General features: G+C 37.6%; 1 protein-coding gene across 1 annotated transcript in view; it reads right to left on the bottom strand.

Annotated features, from left to right (window-relative positions):
• LOC123881160 (BMP-binding endothelial regulator protein) overlaps positions 1–17,542 on the bottom strand; it is an 81,384-nt gene that overhangs the window by 22,331 nt on the left and 41,511 nt on the right. The window contains exon 3 of the mRNA XM_045929779.1: positions 13,642–13,742. Within this exon, the coding sequence (XP_045785735.1) occupies positions 13,642–13,742 (101 nt within the window). The remainder of the gene's footprint in view (positions 1–13,641; positions 13,743–17,542) is intronic.

The raw sequence follows: 17,542 nt of genomic DNA, 5'->3' as shown, positions 1-17,542 counted from the left end.
GCTGACAGAAAGACGGACGTAATAGTAAAAGGAAGCCAGTCCCGTCGAGTAATAAATAAGTACATATCAATATCAGTTTCAGTTACAATACAGTTTTTGAATTCAGAATGATAATAATTGCAAGTAATTACGTAATTGACGTGCGTACTAAGCCTTTTGATTTTTTGCGCTTGACACGCGCTTCGTCTTCCATGTAATCCGCCTCATTTATTGAGCGATGTAATTAGCGCCGACAATTTATTTTATAGTTACGATGAACTGTTACCTATTGCAATGACGTCTTAAAAAAATAGCCGTAAGTACTTATTTTTTTATTCACATAGTTGCAATAAATGCATCGTATACTTCCTACAGTACCGATTTAAATATTTTACAATAACCTCGGCACTACCTATATTTGCAGCAATTGTCTGTTGCAACACTTGCAATAAAACTTGCATAATTTGTTATCAGCAGGTCAATAATACGTCTATCTGTAATATTAATAATACTATACATGATAATAAATATTAAGACGGCGCGAAAAGAGATAAAAACAATGTCAAGACCACATCCGCATTGAGATCATTCGGTTGCTAAGCGGATATCAAATTGGAGATTTCGTACGTCTTTCCTCTAATCGGTTGAATAGTAATAAGCTCAAAGCTCGAAACGGAGTCAGATATAACGGCTCAAAAAGCCTATAAATTTCCAACCAGGGTCTGAATTAACCGTGATTTTTGCATCAGAGCAAAACATAACAACAATATCTTTGATGTGTGGTGTGTAAAAAATACACGTTGCTAGAAGAACCGGTGCGACCGCATACCGCGCGCGCGCTCGCGGCAAGGCCTTGCCGGCACCTGCGCCCGCGCCGACGCGCTCTCCACTCACCCACTTTCACGTATTGACTGACGACATCGCACATTGACACCACACATCATGTCATCTCTCTAGATATCACCCCTTAAGGCTCACCAAAAGCTTTCGGCTTTCAGGGTTCGTATTCCCTAAATTCATACGCTTGGCATCTTGAACTCTTCTGCGCGCCCGCCCACGCCTGCGTTTCTTCGAGCAATGGTGGTTACAAATACGCTACGAGACAGCTTACGGTCGTTGACGGTCATTATTAGACAATTAACATACTAATGAGCGTAATCGCACCCAGTCCTTCGCCTTCCTAGTCGAGCTGCTTTTTAGGGTTCCGTAGCCAAATGGCAAAAAACGGAACCCTTATGCATTCGTCATGTCTGCCTGTCTGTCCGTCCGTATGTCACAGCAACTTTTTTCCGAAACTATAAGAACTATACTGTTGATACTTGGTAAGTAGATGATCTGTGAACCGCATTAAGATTTTTACACAAAAATTGAAAAAAAAACAATACATTTTGGGGGTTCCCCATACTTAGAACTGAAACTAAAATTTTTTTTTTTTCATCAAACTAATACGTGTGGGGTATCTTAGTAAATAATAACGAAATAGGTCTTTAAAAATCATATTGAGGTTTGTAATATAATTTTCTAAACTGAATATTTTGCGCGAGAGACACTTCCAAAGTGGTAAAATGTCCCCATAATATAATCAAAGTTACAACGAACAACAAGAACTTTTATATGATGTTACTTGCTGCTACGGAACCCTTCATGGGCGAGTCCGACTCGCACTTGGCCGCTTTTTTTTTACGTAGGATAGGTAATTCCTGTTTTATTCCTTATATGAAATTGTCGACACTGACACATAGAAATAGATTAATTTTATATGCTAAAGCAACGCCTAACGATAAAATTTGCAGAAATCAGCTCTCAAGTTGCAGAAGTTGACTTGATGCGTGTTTACACTTGACTTGTTAGAGCTAGCATATCTGCAAGTTTTATTGCTAGTGGTTACCTAGACAACTTCAGAGACTGCATCTCCACAGCTGCAGATTTTGGTTTAATTTTGTGTTTTTTTAATGGTGGAGACATTGATACTCTGAATAATTTAATTAAGTATAAGTAGATGATGCCCTCGACTTCGTCCATGTGGATTTAGGTTTTTTTTTTCTAAAAAAACCTAATTCATTCCAGAATAAATCAATAAATCCGGGAAAGGTAATCCGGGATAAAAAGGGCCAATATCCTATGTCCAACCCAGGGATAAAACTGTCTCTGTACAAAACGTCAAAATCGGTTAAAAGGACAGGCCGTGAAAAGCGAGCAGTCAGACAGATAGGCAGATAGGTAGATAGACAGACTGACATACGACACACTTTTACATTTATAAGTACTTAATATTAGAATGGATAGGTAAGACTATTTGAAGGTAGTTTGAATATCAACATAAATGTTACGCAACATCACCAACTAGATACTAGAATTAAAAATATCATACTTTTTACTTTCCGTACTAATATAAATAAGCCTGTAAATAACTCGAAGGTTGAAACATACTGAGCGATTTCTTAAAATATCTCCTTTTAATACGGTATGGTAAGTAGGTACTCTTGACTCCTCAGTCGCGGGCCTGGCGCAGTACGACTATTACAGGTACTTGACCCAGCAATTTTCTTGTAACTATAAAGTACAATTTATGGGTTATTAATAGCCCGAACGGCTAAGGTAAAAATAGAATCTTGTAGATTACCTAGGTACATCTTAATAATTATCTTCCTCTATTAACATATTATTCCTTAATCCTTCTTTGTCTTTTACCTACCTACACGTATTATTTTAGAATTTAGATATTTGATTTGATATCGTTTGTCTTTTATTAACCGACTTCAAAAGGAGGAGGTTCTAAATTCGGCGAAATTTTTCTTTACCTACTGATTTGCATTAACTTAAAATTGTAGCTCAAAAGTTAAATTCGAGGGTTCTACATTTCAAAACTAAATTGCGATCTTTATTAATAGGTAAGTATGGTACGGCGTGCTAAAATGCTTCTACAAAAAAAACCTCAATTTGCATCAGAAAGTTAATATTCCGCACGTCGATAATAAAGGAGCCGGCTCATTAAAGTAAGCGGCACGCGGGAGCCACGAGATGCTATCAGCCGCTACTGAACTGCATAAAAAGGCTAATGGTACCCTCAGGTCATGGCGACGCGAGACCGATGCGTACAATGCGTCCAAACTAGCAATGGGAAAGCCATATTGTCCTTTATCTATCAACTGACACTTGAAAATTATATTGAAATCACGGTTTGCACGGAAAATACTTTGCTTGATATACTTACCTAAGACCCACCAGTAGCAAAGCGCGGTGGGACCACGTACCTATCGGTCACTAAATGGTGGTATACTGTAGACTCACGAGTGAGACAAAGCAATGGAACTACGTTCCCGGCACCAATTATTATTATTCATTTAGGTATTTCTTCAATAAATAACTAAGTCTTAATCCTACGAAATCCGTTGAAAATACATATTATATTAAAAGTAAAATATCACAAAGAATCAAAATATATTTCTAACTATACACTGCTGCCTTTTTCCCTTTGTTAGTTCGGACGCATTGTACAATGTCCGTATCTAATGACAGTCCAAACAAATTAAACTGACGAGTGAAACGACCATTAGACTCTACCAATGGGGCTTCGGAAATAATATCGAGAGTTAGCTGTACGAGATAAAGTTAGGTAAGTAACTGGCTACTACTTTTGAAAATAACACCACAGACGAACGATTAATAATATTTAACGGCTTATGATAAGTAGGTACTGTTTCAACTCTCTACATTTTTAAAGGATTATGAGAATCGAAATGATCGAAACAATAAGACTTTTCATGACCCCTTGATAATAAATGATAACAAACTCGATTTATTAGTCTAATTTTTTAATTTTATTTTTTATTAGTCTAATTTTTCAATTTTATAGGATCATGAATCATTATGTCTACAAGCGGAGGCAAAACCATCTAGGACCTATTTTATCACAATCTATTGAATAGCTGGTAGTAGCTGACTGGCTATTACGACGAAACTGATTTACCTACATACTTACCTACAAAAAATGAATACTCGTATATAGAGTGCTAAACTCATAACCCTCCCGAAACCGGGTAAAAATTCCATCAACGGAGTATCATCCCAGCGTTATGTGGCACGCGACAAAAAAGCCCATTAGGTAAGCAAATGTATATTTTAATACAGAATAAGCGATAAATCTCGCGATGGGCTTTCGAATTCCGCGCAAGTCATCCGACGAGGTGAGATCGGCTGGGAAATACCACACACATATACCTATACGTACCAAGGTGTACAACCTTACTTACATACATACTGATGTCGTGTCCATGCCAACTATGCAAAGATAACGTATTTATTATAATATATTTTTTACGAGTGATAAAACATACACGAATATTGAAATGCAAATGTGAGGACAAGATGCCTTATATTCGTCGTTATCTGTTTTTTAAAATTGAAGTAATAATAGTTAATACTTGGTTGAAGAAATCCAACATGCTTTAATTTGATGATGTTACTGCTTATTCTTTAAAAACAAAGCTGATTCTACAATATCTTGTAGGAGATTATTTTCCTATCCCTAAGCATAATTATGTATAACCTAACCCGTAGGTATAACTGGTAATGTGCGGCACAGCTTTCAAAAAATAAACGTTTTTTCTTTCTTTCTTTCTAGAAGTTATTCTTAACCGATTTGATCAGCTACAAGTTTTACTTTGTAGTTGACTAGTAATACAAAAGGCTGGCAAAAGGAATGAAGTTTCATTCAATGTGAAAAATCCTTAAACAAAAAAGAAGAATCTGGCTTTATAGAGTAGGCAGGAAAGGAAATACCATTGAAATGTTTATTAGATCGTCTTCGGCGTCTTGGATTCCAGGACGATGGTATGAGAGAGGTTCCGCCTTGGCAGTTTTTGCACAGAGCGGGCGCCGACGAGCATTGAGACCATAGAGATGCAGGTTTTATACACCAGGCGCCAAAAAAACGCTTCTTTCCCATTGAACAAGGACACAATTGAAGTAATATTTTTAAGTGTTCATCGTCAACCTATAGATGTTCACTGCTAGACTTGTCTCTTGTAGCGACATCCACACGCCTCGCCGCAGTCTTGTATATGTCTGTATGTACAATGTCGTTTTGCCCAACTAGAGTAAAACATGCTGTCAAATCAATGCTGCGCTTATCGTATTCATTAGAAACCCCAGCGCACTTCCCAGCACTTTCCATACAAACGTAATTTGGTTCCCATTTGAATATTAAGCAGCCAAAGTTAAAGTTACACGGTTTCAAAGATTTACTATTGAGATGTAACTTTGATGAATGTTGACTTTTAGGTGATCTTCCTGCGTCGCTCCCTCAGGATTGTGGCTCCCGTTTGACACGACTTGTGCTATGCATCAATATCATCCGTGTGGATTGCATCGCAAATAGGTGTGTCGACCGCTTCTCTTAATATTTGGTCTAACCAACGTCTGTGCCTAGGTCCGCAGTCTTTTTCCTCCAATATTTTCAATGATCATGAGTGTTTCAATATTACTGTCGTTTTTTCTGATGTTCTTTCGACAGATGTTAAATAACCTCATTTTTATTACTAAAAGTAAATCATATCGTATTTATTTCCTTTACACTTGTTCCAATACCATTAAAGTTGCATCATATCCTAAAGTATGAAAAAAAGATTCTGAGCAAATTTGCTGAATAACAAAAAGCATAACTGAGGCTTTATGTGGGACTAGCCGATGCCCGCGACTTCGCGCGCGTGGATTTAGGTTTTCGAAACCCCGTGGGATCTCTTCGATTTTCCGGGATAAAAAGTAGCCTATGTGCTAATCATGGATATTATCTATCTACATTCCAAATTTCAGCCAAATCCGTCTCGTAGTTTTTGTGTGAAGGAGTAACAAACATACACACACACATACAAACTTTCGCCTTTCGCCACCTCTAGTACACAACAGCTCCTTGCCGACAAGCCATTGCCTTCAATGAGGTACTCGAGCGTCTCGCACGTGGCTTGCTTACTTTATTTACTATGGACTAAACTTCGACACCTGCATCTATTAATAACACCGTTCATAATCGCTCGTTACCATCGATATATAAAACCCAAGATAAGCCTACGTGGAATTTAATAACGAAAAATTATTTGAGCGCGTTTACGTCAACTAGCACGTCCACAGTCAAGACCGCGATCTAAACAAACGTAGGTACGAGTACCTATGTGAGTTATTTGATATTCATATAATATATCATACTAGCTGATGCCCGCGACTTCGTTCCCGTGAATATAGGTTTTTAAAAATCCCGTGGGAACTCATTGATTTTCCAGGATAAAAAGTAGCCTATGTGTTAATCCAGGGTATAATCTATCTCCTCCAAATTTCAGCAAAATCCGTCCAGTAGTTTTTGCTTGAAAGAGTTGAAACATCCATACATACATACAAACTTTCGCGTTTATAATATTAGTAGGATTATATAATAGGTTAAATATTATTCCACAACCTCGCCTGAGTTCAAACACCATGTACTTAAATCAAAATTAGCCACGCAGTAAAGAACCAGGCGTTATTTTGCGGAAGTCCATGATATACAAGGAACCAAAAGCTTAATTTGCTATAATCCGCCAAACCAAAGAATGTATGGTGCAACATGCAGCAATGCGACATGCACCGCCCGCCCTCCCAATTTATAGCAAAATGTACAAGTAAACAACTCTATATTATCACCAAGACCTGTAACTCTATTTTTTTAAATTATAAGCTGAGAGGCTTAATTTTTTTTATATCAATGTTCATAAACAATCACTATCACTGCCATATCATTTCGTCATGTTTATGTGTTGCCATACTTTCACATCCGCACTCGAGTGCCGTTACTGCTGTCCGCAGGATTGATTTTAATCTCAATGCAATTATGTTATTGCATTATCTGTTACTTCTCATAAACCTGCTTGTTGTTGTAAAATTGCACATGCATAATCTTCATCCGATTGAATTGAAACTCTTTATACAGTTATTGTTGGATCTTGCAAAAAGGCTTCTGATAGTACCATCAACGCACCATTGGCGTGCCAATCAAACTGCAACGCATGTTGGACATATTATGAGTGACCAGGGCACACAAGTAAGTAAGTGATCAGGGTTCATAGTATAATAATATAGGGTATAATTATTGTTATATATGAAGAATCATCAACCCATCCCCAGCCCACTACAGAGAACGGGTCTCCTGTCAGAATGAGGTGGGATCCGGCCATAGTTCACCACGTTGGCCAAGTGCGGATTGGCAGACTTCACACACCTTTGAGAATAATATGAAGAACTCTCAGGCATGCAGATTTTCTTCACCGTGAATGCAAGTAACATTTAAAACGCACACAGCTCCGAAAGTTAGAGGTGAGGGCCCAGAATCGAACCCCCGATCCGCCGAATAGGATATCACCGCTTTTTACCTTGAATAAATAGGTATGCCACCTGAATTTGTGATTGTTTGAACCAACCCTTAAAAACGAAGTAGGTAACGTACGTGCAAATATTATTGAAACAGTTATTGACAGAACAGTTGTCTGTTACTTTTATTCTTAGAAAGCAATTTCGATGTTTTTTTTTTTTTAATTTAGCTTACTCTATATATTTAACTAGAGATAGTTCCCCAGACCTCTAGGGAACTATCCGTAGTTCCCTAGATTAGGGCCTTAGATAAGTTCCCTAGATAAGATCTCGTCAGTCGTCACTTAGCGGTAGGTACATAGCATCGAATAGGTATGCTATGTCCTTCTATACCTTTTATTCTATGTCCTTCTATTAGCTTACCTTTGCACCATTTTGGTTGCCTAGAAAAGATCGCTAGGTAGCAAATTGTACCTGTTTATATTTTTGTTTTACTTTGTTTGTGTTTATTAATTTTGTGGTGTACAATAATACAAGTACTATATTCATCCATTCATTCATCGAATGATGACACTGAAACGTTGTCCGGTCTGAAAAGATGTCATGATTTCCTAGCCGTAGTTAGGATTAGTGACTAGATCGCGCTATGCCTAGAACCCAGACTAAAAGGCCTGGTGGTGTGCCAAGGTGTGAGGTGTGAGCACGTCGCACGCGTGAGTTAGAATTATCATTCTAAACTTGGAGCACTATAAATTTATTTAGTGACAACCAGCGTTAGCAGGCATACAAACGGCCTATTAAACTTGAAAGACAATAATCAGTGTAAAGTTCCTATAGTACACACAGATATGAACATATACAAGTACGCTAGATAAGGTGACAAATTGACAGTTAAGTATATTTTGTTCCAATTCAAAGCGTCCCGTCGAGCGTCCTGGGAATTTAAATTGACACTCATTTGTTTCAAATGGTCTTCGTGTTAACACTATATTGACAGATGTCTCATTACTAACACTTAATTCCGAGTACAATCACATGACGCTCTCTGCTGCAAACAGCGCCAAAATGGCGATAATCTAGTTCATCATCAAAAATAAGGTCGGCAATAGCAAGTCTAGTGAACTTGTATTAGTAGAGGTCAGTGCAATAATGGCACTTTTTACAAAGTAATGTATAAGTAGGTACTGTTTCAACTCTCTACATTTTTAAAGGATTATGAGAATCGAAATGATCGAAACAATAAGACTTTTCATGACCCCTTGATAATAAATGATAACAAACTCGATTTATTAGTCTAATTTTTTAATTTTATTTTTTATTAGTCTAATTTTTCAATTTTATAGGATCATGAATCATTATGTCTACAAGCGGAGGCAAAACCATCTAGGACCTATTTTATCACAATCTATTGAATAGCTGGTAGTAGCTGACTGGCTATTACGACGAAACTGATTTACCTACATACTTACCTACAAAAAATGAATACTCGTATATAGAGTGCTAAACTCATAACCCTCCCGAAACCGGGTAAAAATTCCATCAACGGAGTATCATCCCAGCGTTATGTGGCACGCGACAAAAAAGCCCATTAGGTAAGCAAATGTATATTTTAATACAGAATAAGCGATAAATCTCGCGATGGGCTTTCGAATTCCGCGCAAGTCATCCGACGAGGTGAGATCGGCTGGGAAATACCACACACATATACCTATACGTACCAAGGTGTACAACCTTACTTACATACATACTGATGTCGTGTCCATGCCAACTATGCAAAGATAACGTATTTATTATAATATATTTTTTACGAGTGATAAAACATACACGAATATTGAAATGCAAATGTGAGGACAAGATGCCTTATATTCGTCGTTATCTGTTTTTTAAAATTGAAGTAATAATAGTTAATACTTGGTTGAAGAAATCCAACATGCTTTAATTTGATGATGTTACTGCTTATTCTTATAAAAACAAAGCTGATTCTACAATATCTTGTAGGAGATTATTTTCCTATCCCTAAGCATAATTATGTATAACCTAACCCGTAGGTATAACTGGTAATGTGCGGCACAGCTTTCAAAAAATAAACGTTTTTTCTTTCTTTCTTTCTAGAAGTTATTCTTAACCGATTTGATCAGCTACAAGTTTTACTTTGTAGTTGACTAGTAATACAAAAGGCTGGCAAAAGGAATGAAGTTTCATTCAATGTGAAAAATCCTTAAACAAAAAAGAAGAATCTGGCTTTATAGAGTAGGCAGGAAAGGAAATACCATTGAAATGTTTATTAGATCGTCTTCGGCGTCTTGGATTCCAGGACGATGGTATGAGAGAGGTTCCGCCTTGGCAGTTTTTGCACAGAGCAGGCGCCGACGAGCATTGAGACCATAGAGATGCAGGTTTTATACACCAGGCGCCAAAAAAACGCTTCTTTCCCATTGAACAAGGACACAATTGAAGTAATATTTTTAAGTGTTCATCGTCAACCTATAGATGTTCACTGCTAGACTTGTCTCTTGTAGCGACATCCACACGCCTCGCCGCAGTCTTGTATATGTCTGTATGTACAATGTCGTTTTGCCCAACTAGAGTAAAACATGCTGTCAAATCAATGCTGCGCTTATCGTATTCATTAGAAACCCCAGCGCACTTCCCAGCACTTTCCATACAAACGTAATTTGGTTCCCATTTGAATATTAAGCAGCCAAAGTTAAAGTTACACGGTTTCAAAGATTTACTATTGAGATGTAACTTTGATGAATGTTGACTTTTAGGTGATCTTCCTGCGTCGCTCCCTCAGGATTGTGGCTCCCGTTTGACACGACTTGTGCTATGCATCAATATCATCCGTGTGGATTGCATCGCAAATAGGTGTGTCGACCGCTTCTCTTAATATTTGGTCTAACCAACGTCTGTGCCTAGGTCCGCAGTCTTTTTCCTCCAATATTTTCAATGATCATGAGTGTTTCAATATTACTGTCGTTTTTTCTGATGTTCTTTCGACAGATGTTAAATAACCTCATTTTTATTACTAAAAGTAAATCATATCGTATTTATTTCCTTTACACTTGTTCCAATACCATTAAAGTTGCATCATATCCTAAAGTATGAAAAAAAGATCCTGAGCAAATTTGCTGAGTAACAAAAAGCATAACTGAGGCTTTATGTGGGACTAGCCGATGCCCGCGACTTCGCCCGCGTGGATTTAGGTTTTCGAAACCCCGTGGGATCTCTTCGATTTTCCGGGATAAAAAGTAGCCTATGTGCTAATCCAGGATATTATCTTTCTACATTCCAAATTTCAGCCAAATCCGTCTCGTAGTTTTTGTGTGAAGAAGTAACAAACATACACACACACATACAAACTTTCGCCTTTCGCCACCTCTAGTACACAACAGCTCCTTGCCGACAAGCCATTGCCTTCAATGAGGTACTCGAGCGTCTCGCACGTGGCTTGCTTACTTTATTTACTATGGACTAAACTTCGACACCTGCATCTATTAATAACACCGTTCATAATCGCTCGTTACCATCGATATATAAAACCCAAGATAAGCCTACGTGGAATCTACTGGCAAAAAATATTTGAGCGCGTGTTCATGTCAACTAGCGCGTCCAGAGTCAAGACCGTGATCTAAATCAAACGTACTCGTAGGTACGCGTACCTATGTGAGTTATTTGATATTCATATAATATATCATACTAGCTGATGCCCGCGACTTCATTCCCGTGAATAAAGGTTTTTAAAAATCCCGTGGAAGCTCATTGATTTTCCGGGATAAAAAGTAGCATATGTGTTAATCCAAGGTATAATCTATCTCCTCCCAGCCAAATTCGTTCAGTCGTTTTTGCTTGAAAGAGTAAGAAACATCCATAAATTACATACAAACTTTCGCGTTTATAATATTAGTAGGATTATATATAATAGGTTAAATATTGTTCCACAACCTCGCTTGAGTTCAAACACCATGTACTTAAATCAAAATTAGCGACGCAGTATAGAACCAGGCGTTATGTTGCGGAAGTCCATGATATACAAGGAACCAAAAGCTTAATTTGCTATAATCCGCCAAACCAAAGAAATCTGTATGGTGCAACATGCAGCATGCGACATGCACCGCCGGCCCTCCCAATTTATAGCAAAATGTACAAGTAAACAACTCTATTATCACCAAGACCTGTAACTCTATTTTTTTAAATTATAAGCTGAGAGGCTTAATTTTTTTTATATCAATGTTCATAAACAATCACTATCACTGCCATATCATTTCGTCATGTTTATGTGTTGCCATACTTTCACATCCGCACTCGAGTGCCGTTACTGCTGTCCGCAGGATTGATTTTAATCTCAATGCAATTATGTTATTGCATTATCTGTTACTTCTCATAAACCTGCTTGTTGTTGTAAAATTTCCCATGCATAATCTTCATCCGATTGAATTGAAACTCTTTATATAGTTATTGTTGGATCTTGCAAAAAGGCTTCTGATAGTACCATCAACGCACCATTGGCGTGCCAATCAAACTGCAACGCATGTTGAGTATGAGTGACCAGGGCACACAAGTAAGTAAGTGATCAGGGTTCATAGTAGGTATAATTATTGTTATATATGAAGAATCATCAACCCATCCCCAGCCCACTACAGAGAACGGGTCTCCTGTCAGAATGAGGTGGGATCCGGCCATAGTTCACCACGTTGGCCAAGTGCGGATTGGCAGACTTCACACACCTTTGAGAATAATATGAAGAACTCTCAGGCATGCAGATTTTCTTCACCGTGAATGCAAGTAACATTTAAAACGCACACAGCTCCGAAAGTTAGAGGTGAGGGCCTAGAATCGAACCCCCGATCACCCGAAATAGGATATCACAGCTTTTTACCTTGAAGAATAGGTATGCCATCTGAATTTATGATTGTTTGAACCAACCCTTAAAACGAAGTAGGTAAATAGGTACGTGAAAATATTATTGAAACAGTTATTGGCAGAATAGTTGTCTGTTACTTTTATTCTTAGAAAGCAATTTCGGAGTTTTTTTTTAATTTAGCTTACTCTATATATTTAACTAGAGATAGTTCCCTAGACCTCTAGGGAACTATCCGTAGTTCCCTAGATTAGGGCCTTAGATAAGTTCCCTAGATAAGATCTCGTCAGTCGTCACTTAGCGGTAGGCACATAGCATCGAATAGGTATGCTATGTCCTTCTATACCTTTTATTCTATGTCCTTCTATTAGCTTACCTTTGCACCATTTTGGTTGCCTAGAAGAGATCGCTAGGTAGCAAATTGTACCTGCTTATATTTTTGTTTTACTTTGTTTGTGTTTTTCTGTATTAATTTTGTGGTGTACAATACAAGTATTATATTCATCCATTCATTCATCGAATGATGATACTGAAACGTTGTCCGGTCTGAAAAGATGTCATGATTTCCTAGCCGTAGTTAGGATTAGTGACTAGATCGCGCTATGCCTAGAACCCAGACTAAAAGGCCTGGTGGTGTGCCAAGGTGTGAGGTGTGAGCACGTCGCACGCGTGAGTTAGAATTATCATTCTAAACTTGGAGCACTATAAATTTATTTAGTGACAACCAGCGTTAGCAGGCATACAAACGGCCTATTAAACTTGAAAGACAATAATCAGTGTAAAGTTCCTATAGTACACACAGATATGAACATATACAAGTACGCTAGATAAGGTGACAAATTGACAGTTAGGTATATTTTGTTCCAATTCAAAGCGTCCCGTCGCGCGTCCTGGGAATTTAAATTGACACTTATTTGTTTCAATTAACGGTCTTCGTGTTAACACTATATTGACAGATGTCTCATTACTAACATATTTTAATTCCGAGTACACTCACATGACGCTCTCTGCTGCAATCAGCGCCAAAATGGCGATAATCTAGTTCATCATCAAAAATAAGGTCGGCAATAGCAAGTCTAGTGAACTTGTATTAGTAGAGGTCAGTGCAATAATGGCACTTTTTACAACCAAATTACCAGACAAGTTAAACTGTTAAACACTCACGCTCATTTTCGATTAAAAATTAAATTGCAAAGTCGCATTCATTTTAAATCCTTTCAGCTTTTAAAATGGACGCCGTCCTTCATTTCCAAGCTGAAAGGATTTAACAGAAAATTTATAACACGGAAATATTGTTTTATTCAAGTAGGTACTAAGATTTTTTTTTAATCTTTATTTTTTTGGTGATTATGTCGCCCCCCATGAACAAATCAATACATTTATGTGATTTATGGTAGTAGATACTTTTGGCCTTTGCCTGACTGATAAGGAAATAAGAGGAAAATAACAGATTATCTGCGTACCTTACAAATACAACGAAAGCAGCTACTCCAGTCCTGCTTAAATTTTGAGTCTTGGAGGCGGACGACCTCGCCTTCGTTTGAACACGGTGCACGGTCGCCCTCTGTGGATAATAAAACAACAAAAAATTAAAACAATAAGTAGGTACAGATGGTTATCCTTACATGCCTATTGATAAAAGACTAAACTGAATGGCATATCAACGTACAGTTTAAATCACTAAACGATGGGTTTAGGAACTTTTATACAAAATCCTTTCTTAGTAGAAAATAATCCTTTCATAGTAGGTAGGTATATCCATCGGTCCACACTGAACGCGGGTTTCCTCTCCGAACGGAAAGGGGTTGGCCATAGTCCAACACGCGGACCAAGTGCGTATTGACAGACTTCACACACCCTTGAAAGAATTATGGAGAACTCTCAGGCATGCAGGTTTCCTCACGATGCTTTCCTTCACCGTTAAAGCAAGATATCCATACTAATATTATAAATGCGAAAGTGTGTCTCTCTGTCTGTCTGTCTGCTACCTTTTCACAGCCTAACAGTTTCACTGATTCTGACGACATTTGGTACACGGTTAGCTTATATCCCGGGGACGGACATAGGCTACTTATTATCCCGGAAATGAAAGAGTTCCCGCGGGATTCCCAAATACCCATCCGCTTAAGCGATTTGTATGAAAGGTACCGAGGTAGCTTGCGTCCCCGTAATTGACATAGGCAACTTTTTATCCCTGAAAATCAAAGAGTTCCCACGGGATCTTTAAAAACCTAAGTCAACGCGGACGAAATCGCGGGCATCCTCTAGTATTTAATATAAAACGCACATAGTCTCGATAAGTTAGTGGTGCATGCCTGAGATGGAACTCCGACTATCCGAATGCCAACGACGCACGAAGGCTTAAACACGAGGCTATCACCGCTCGTAGAGAGAGTTTAAGGCTGAGGTCTATACATATAGAGCGTACTTTGACTTTGCTCAAACTTCAGTTTCAGTTGCAAAGAGGCAGATTTATATCAGCGATATAACAATATTTAACAGTGTCTAAGTCAAAGTGCGCTCTATATTCAAATTCAAATTCAAAATATTTTTATTCGATTAGACTTTTACAAGTACTTTTGAATCGTCAAGAGCATCTACACCTGGTTCGGAATGCCTTTCCTACCGAGAAGAACCAGCAAGAAACTCGGCGGTTGCTCAGACCGGTTGCTATAGATCTCAGTCTTATACTGAATGCCATCCCTATGGCATAAGGATTCACGAAAATGCGCGCCCATAAATTTTCCGCAGCAGATGATACCAACACGATGCTGTCGCAGCCGGTTGATTTACCTTGATTAAAAGCCACGGATCCGCATTCTTACTAGCTACGTACGAAACACGGCGCCACCGGTTACCAAGTCCTGCGTAAATATTTTGGTAATTAATGTGTGCTCGCCACAGACGCTACGAAAACACTCCACGGACTATAAATATTCGTAATATTTGCTCATTATAATGGAGTTCCCATATATTATCCAACCATCGAGTGCCCACATCGACTCTAGAACTGTATATTCAAATGCTACAAAAAATATCATTTTTTTCAAATATGTTTACAACCGTATCAAATGACCCTTTTATTTATTTACTCCCGTAGCGTGTTGCGACTTTATTTATGATCGTAAAATTAGTAAAATCTTATGTCGTAAGTATCGCACTTCTAGATTAAAACTGTTACAACTCAAAATACATTGTTTTCAAAAACTAATAAAAACTGTTTTTATACCTAATCTACAGAAGATATTAAGATTATCAAGAAAGATTTAGAAGGAATTATTGTTTGTTTCTTGAGATACTAACATAATATAAAAAATTGCGAGCAAACGAGCAGGCGGGTCACCTGTTGTGCTTTGAATATATTACATAGAGCATAGTTACTGCAGTTTTCAATTATTCCCATGATACAACCAATTTTATGAATAATAATTGTCGATCTACTTCATTCATCATTAAGTCTAAGCTTAATTCCTCAAAATATTTTTCTGTCGCTATCAAGTTTTATTTACATTTTGTAAGAGCCGTATCTCATAGCAACAACCCGGGTTTCAAGGTTGACGAATAAATGAATAATATCGACGGATTGTAGTAAATCAAGGAAATGGATGCTTATACTTAAAATGGTATAGACCCATTAATTTCTAGCTAAAATCTCGAGATTATTATATCCACACGCGAAAGAAATGTATGAGGAAAATGTATTGTAAATTATTCCATATTTTACAAAAATTTCCCGATAATGTCTTAGAACTTCTTGGTATGCACAATGACAGAGTGGTATTGAAAAGATCGAAGTAGATACATAGCATTTGTTAAAGTTGAAAATACCTAATTGAATTTAAATCAGTAAAAATTTCATATTGTTATATGAGATTTTATTAAACACGAATGAGAAGAATAGTCCTAACTCACTTGCTGACTCATCAATGCTCAGTTCTAACCCAGGAACTAGAAACCTGAATTTAATTACAGAATGCGCGGAAAATAGCCTTTGTTGAATGAGGTCAGATTTTTCAAAATTCCCAAACAAGCGTTAGCTAGTAATTAAGTACTTACTTACATAAACTTAAATAGTTTATTTAAATTTTACAGGAAAAATAAAACGAAGCCTCTAATTGACACAGTTTCATAGAATGCAGAAATAAAGCTTTACATACTGACTTAGTTTTGGTGTCCCAAACAAAAGGGATTTGTTTTTTAAACGGTAAATACCTATGTTTCTTTCTAAGCTAGGAAACCTTCGGTGGGCGAGTCGGACTTGCACTGGGTCAATTTGATCAACTCCTACATCCAAACTTGTAAACTTCATGTCTTCTTTATCATTTATTAGTGTATTAGTGTAGAAATCAATCAACCTAAAAGTTGCCAAATGCTTAGTAGGTGTGAACATGCCTCAATCTTATTCGAGCGCACGTTACTTCAGCCGGACAACTTTACGCCCGATAAGGGTACGGCTAATTTAACATACGTTATTCAAGTAAACAATTTCGACGCACCAACCGAATGAATGGGCAGGCCATGTCTGTCGCAGAACCGACGGCCGTTGGGGCAGACGTGTTCTGGAGTGGAGACCGCGTACCGGTAAGCGCAGTGTAGGACGACCTCCAGCCCGCTGGACCGATGACCTGAAGAAGGTGGCGGGGAGCGGGTGGATGAGGAAGGCGGAGGACCGTGTTTGGTGGCGCGCTCTTGGAAAGGCCTATGTCCAGCAGTGGACGTTTACAGGCTGATGGATGGATGGATGGAACCGAATAAAGGTGTAATCGAAACAAGTCAATTTAATAGGAGATCAAATAAACCGTAAAAGTGATCTACCTCCTAAGCCAATTATGGCTAAAGTTATATATTTTATACTTATTTATATACATACTTATAAGTACACCTTATTTCTTTATTTTTAGCTGAAGTTATATAAAAATATACATACCTGTTTACTTTACGGTTTTTCCCTCTACTGTAAAATTAAATTAAAAATTAAATGTAAAATTTATTTGGGGCGTCGATTTGACAAATGCATTATCAGTAATCAGTAATCACGCATCACAGTGATAATCATTCATTCGTATCTCTAACATAAAATCTACAATGATTATATTCTCCACCTGCACTTTATCAATACTCATATCAAAATTATTCGCAAACGACGTAAGCAATCATGAGCAATAGATAAAATTGATTTGAACTTTGAACCTTTTACTGACACTTGCATCTAATTTCAACTCACCAACCTTATTGAAACTAATAATCAGCTAACATAACATCATTGTGATAAATTGTTAACAATATGAGAATATGTAATTTAAATAATTTGACCGAAAGCATTTTGTTTATAAATATAGGGTTTTCTCAATATTAAAGAAAAGT

Source organism: Maniola jurtina, chromosome 3 (assembly GCF_905333055.1).
Source record: "Maniola jurtina chromosome 3, ilManJurt1.1, whole genome shotgun sequence".
Classification (NCBI taxonomy): domain Eukaryota; kingdom Metazoa; phylum Arthropoda; class Insecta; order Lepidoptera; family Nymphalidae; genus Maniola; species Maniola jurtina.
This window is presented reverse-complemented; position numbering and strand designations above follow the sequence as displayed.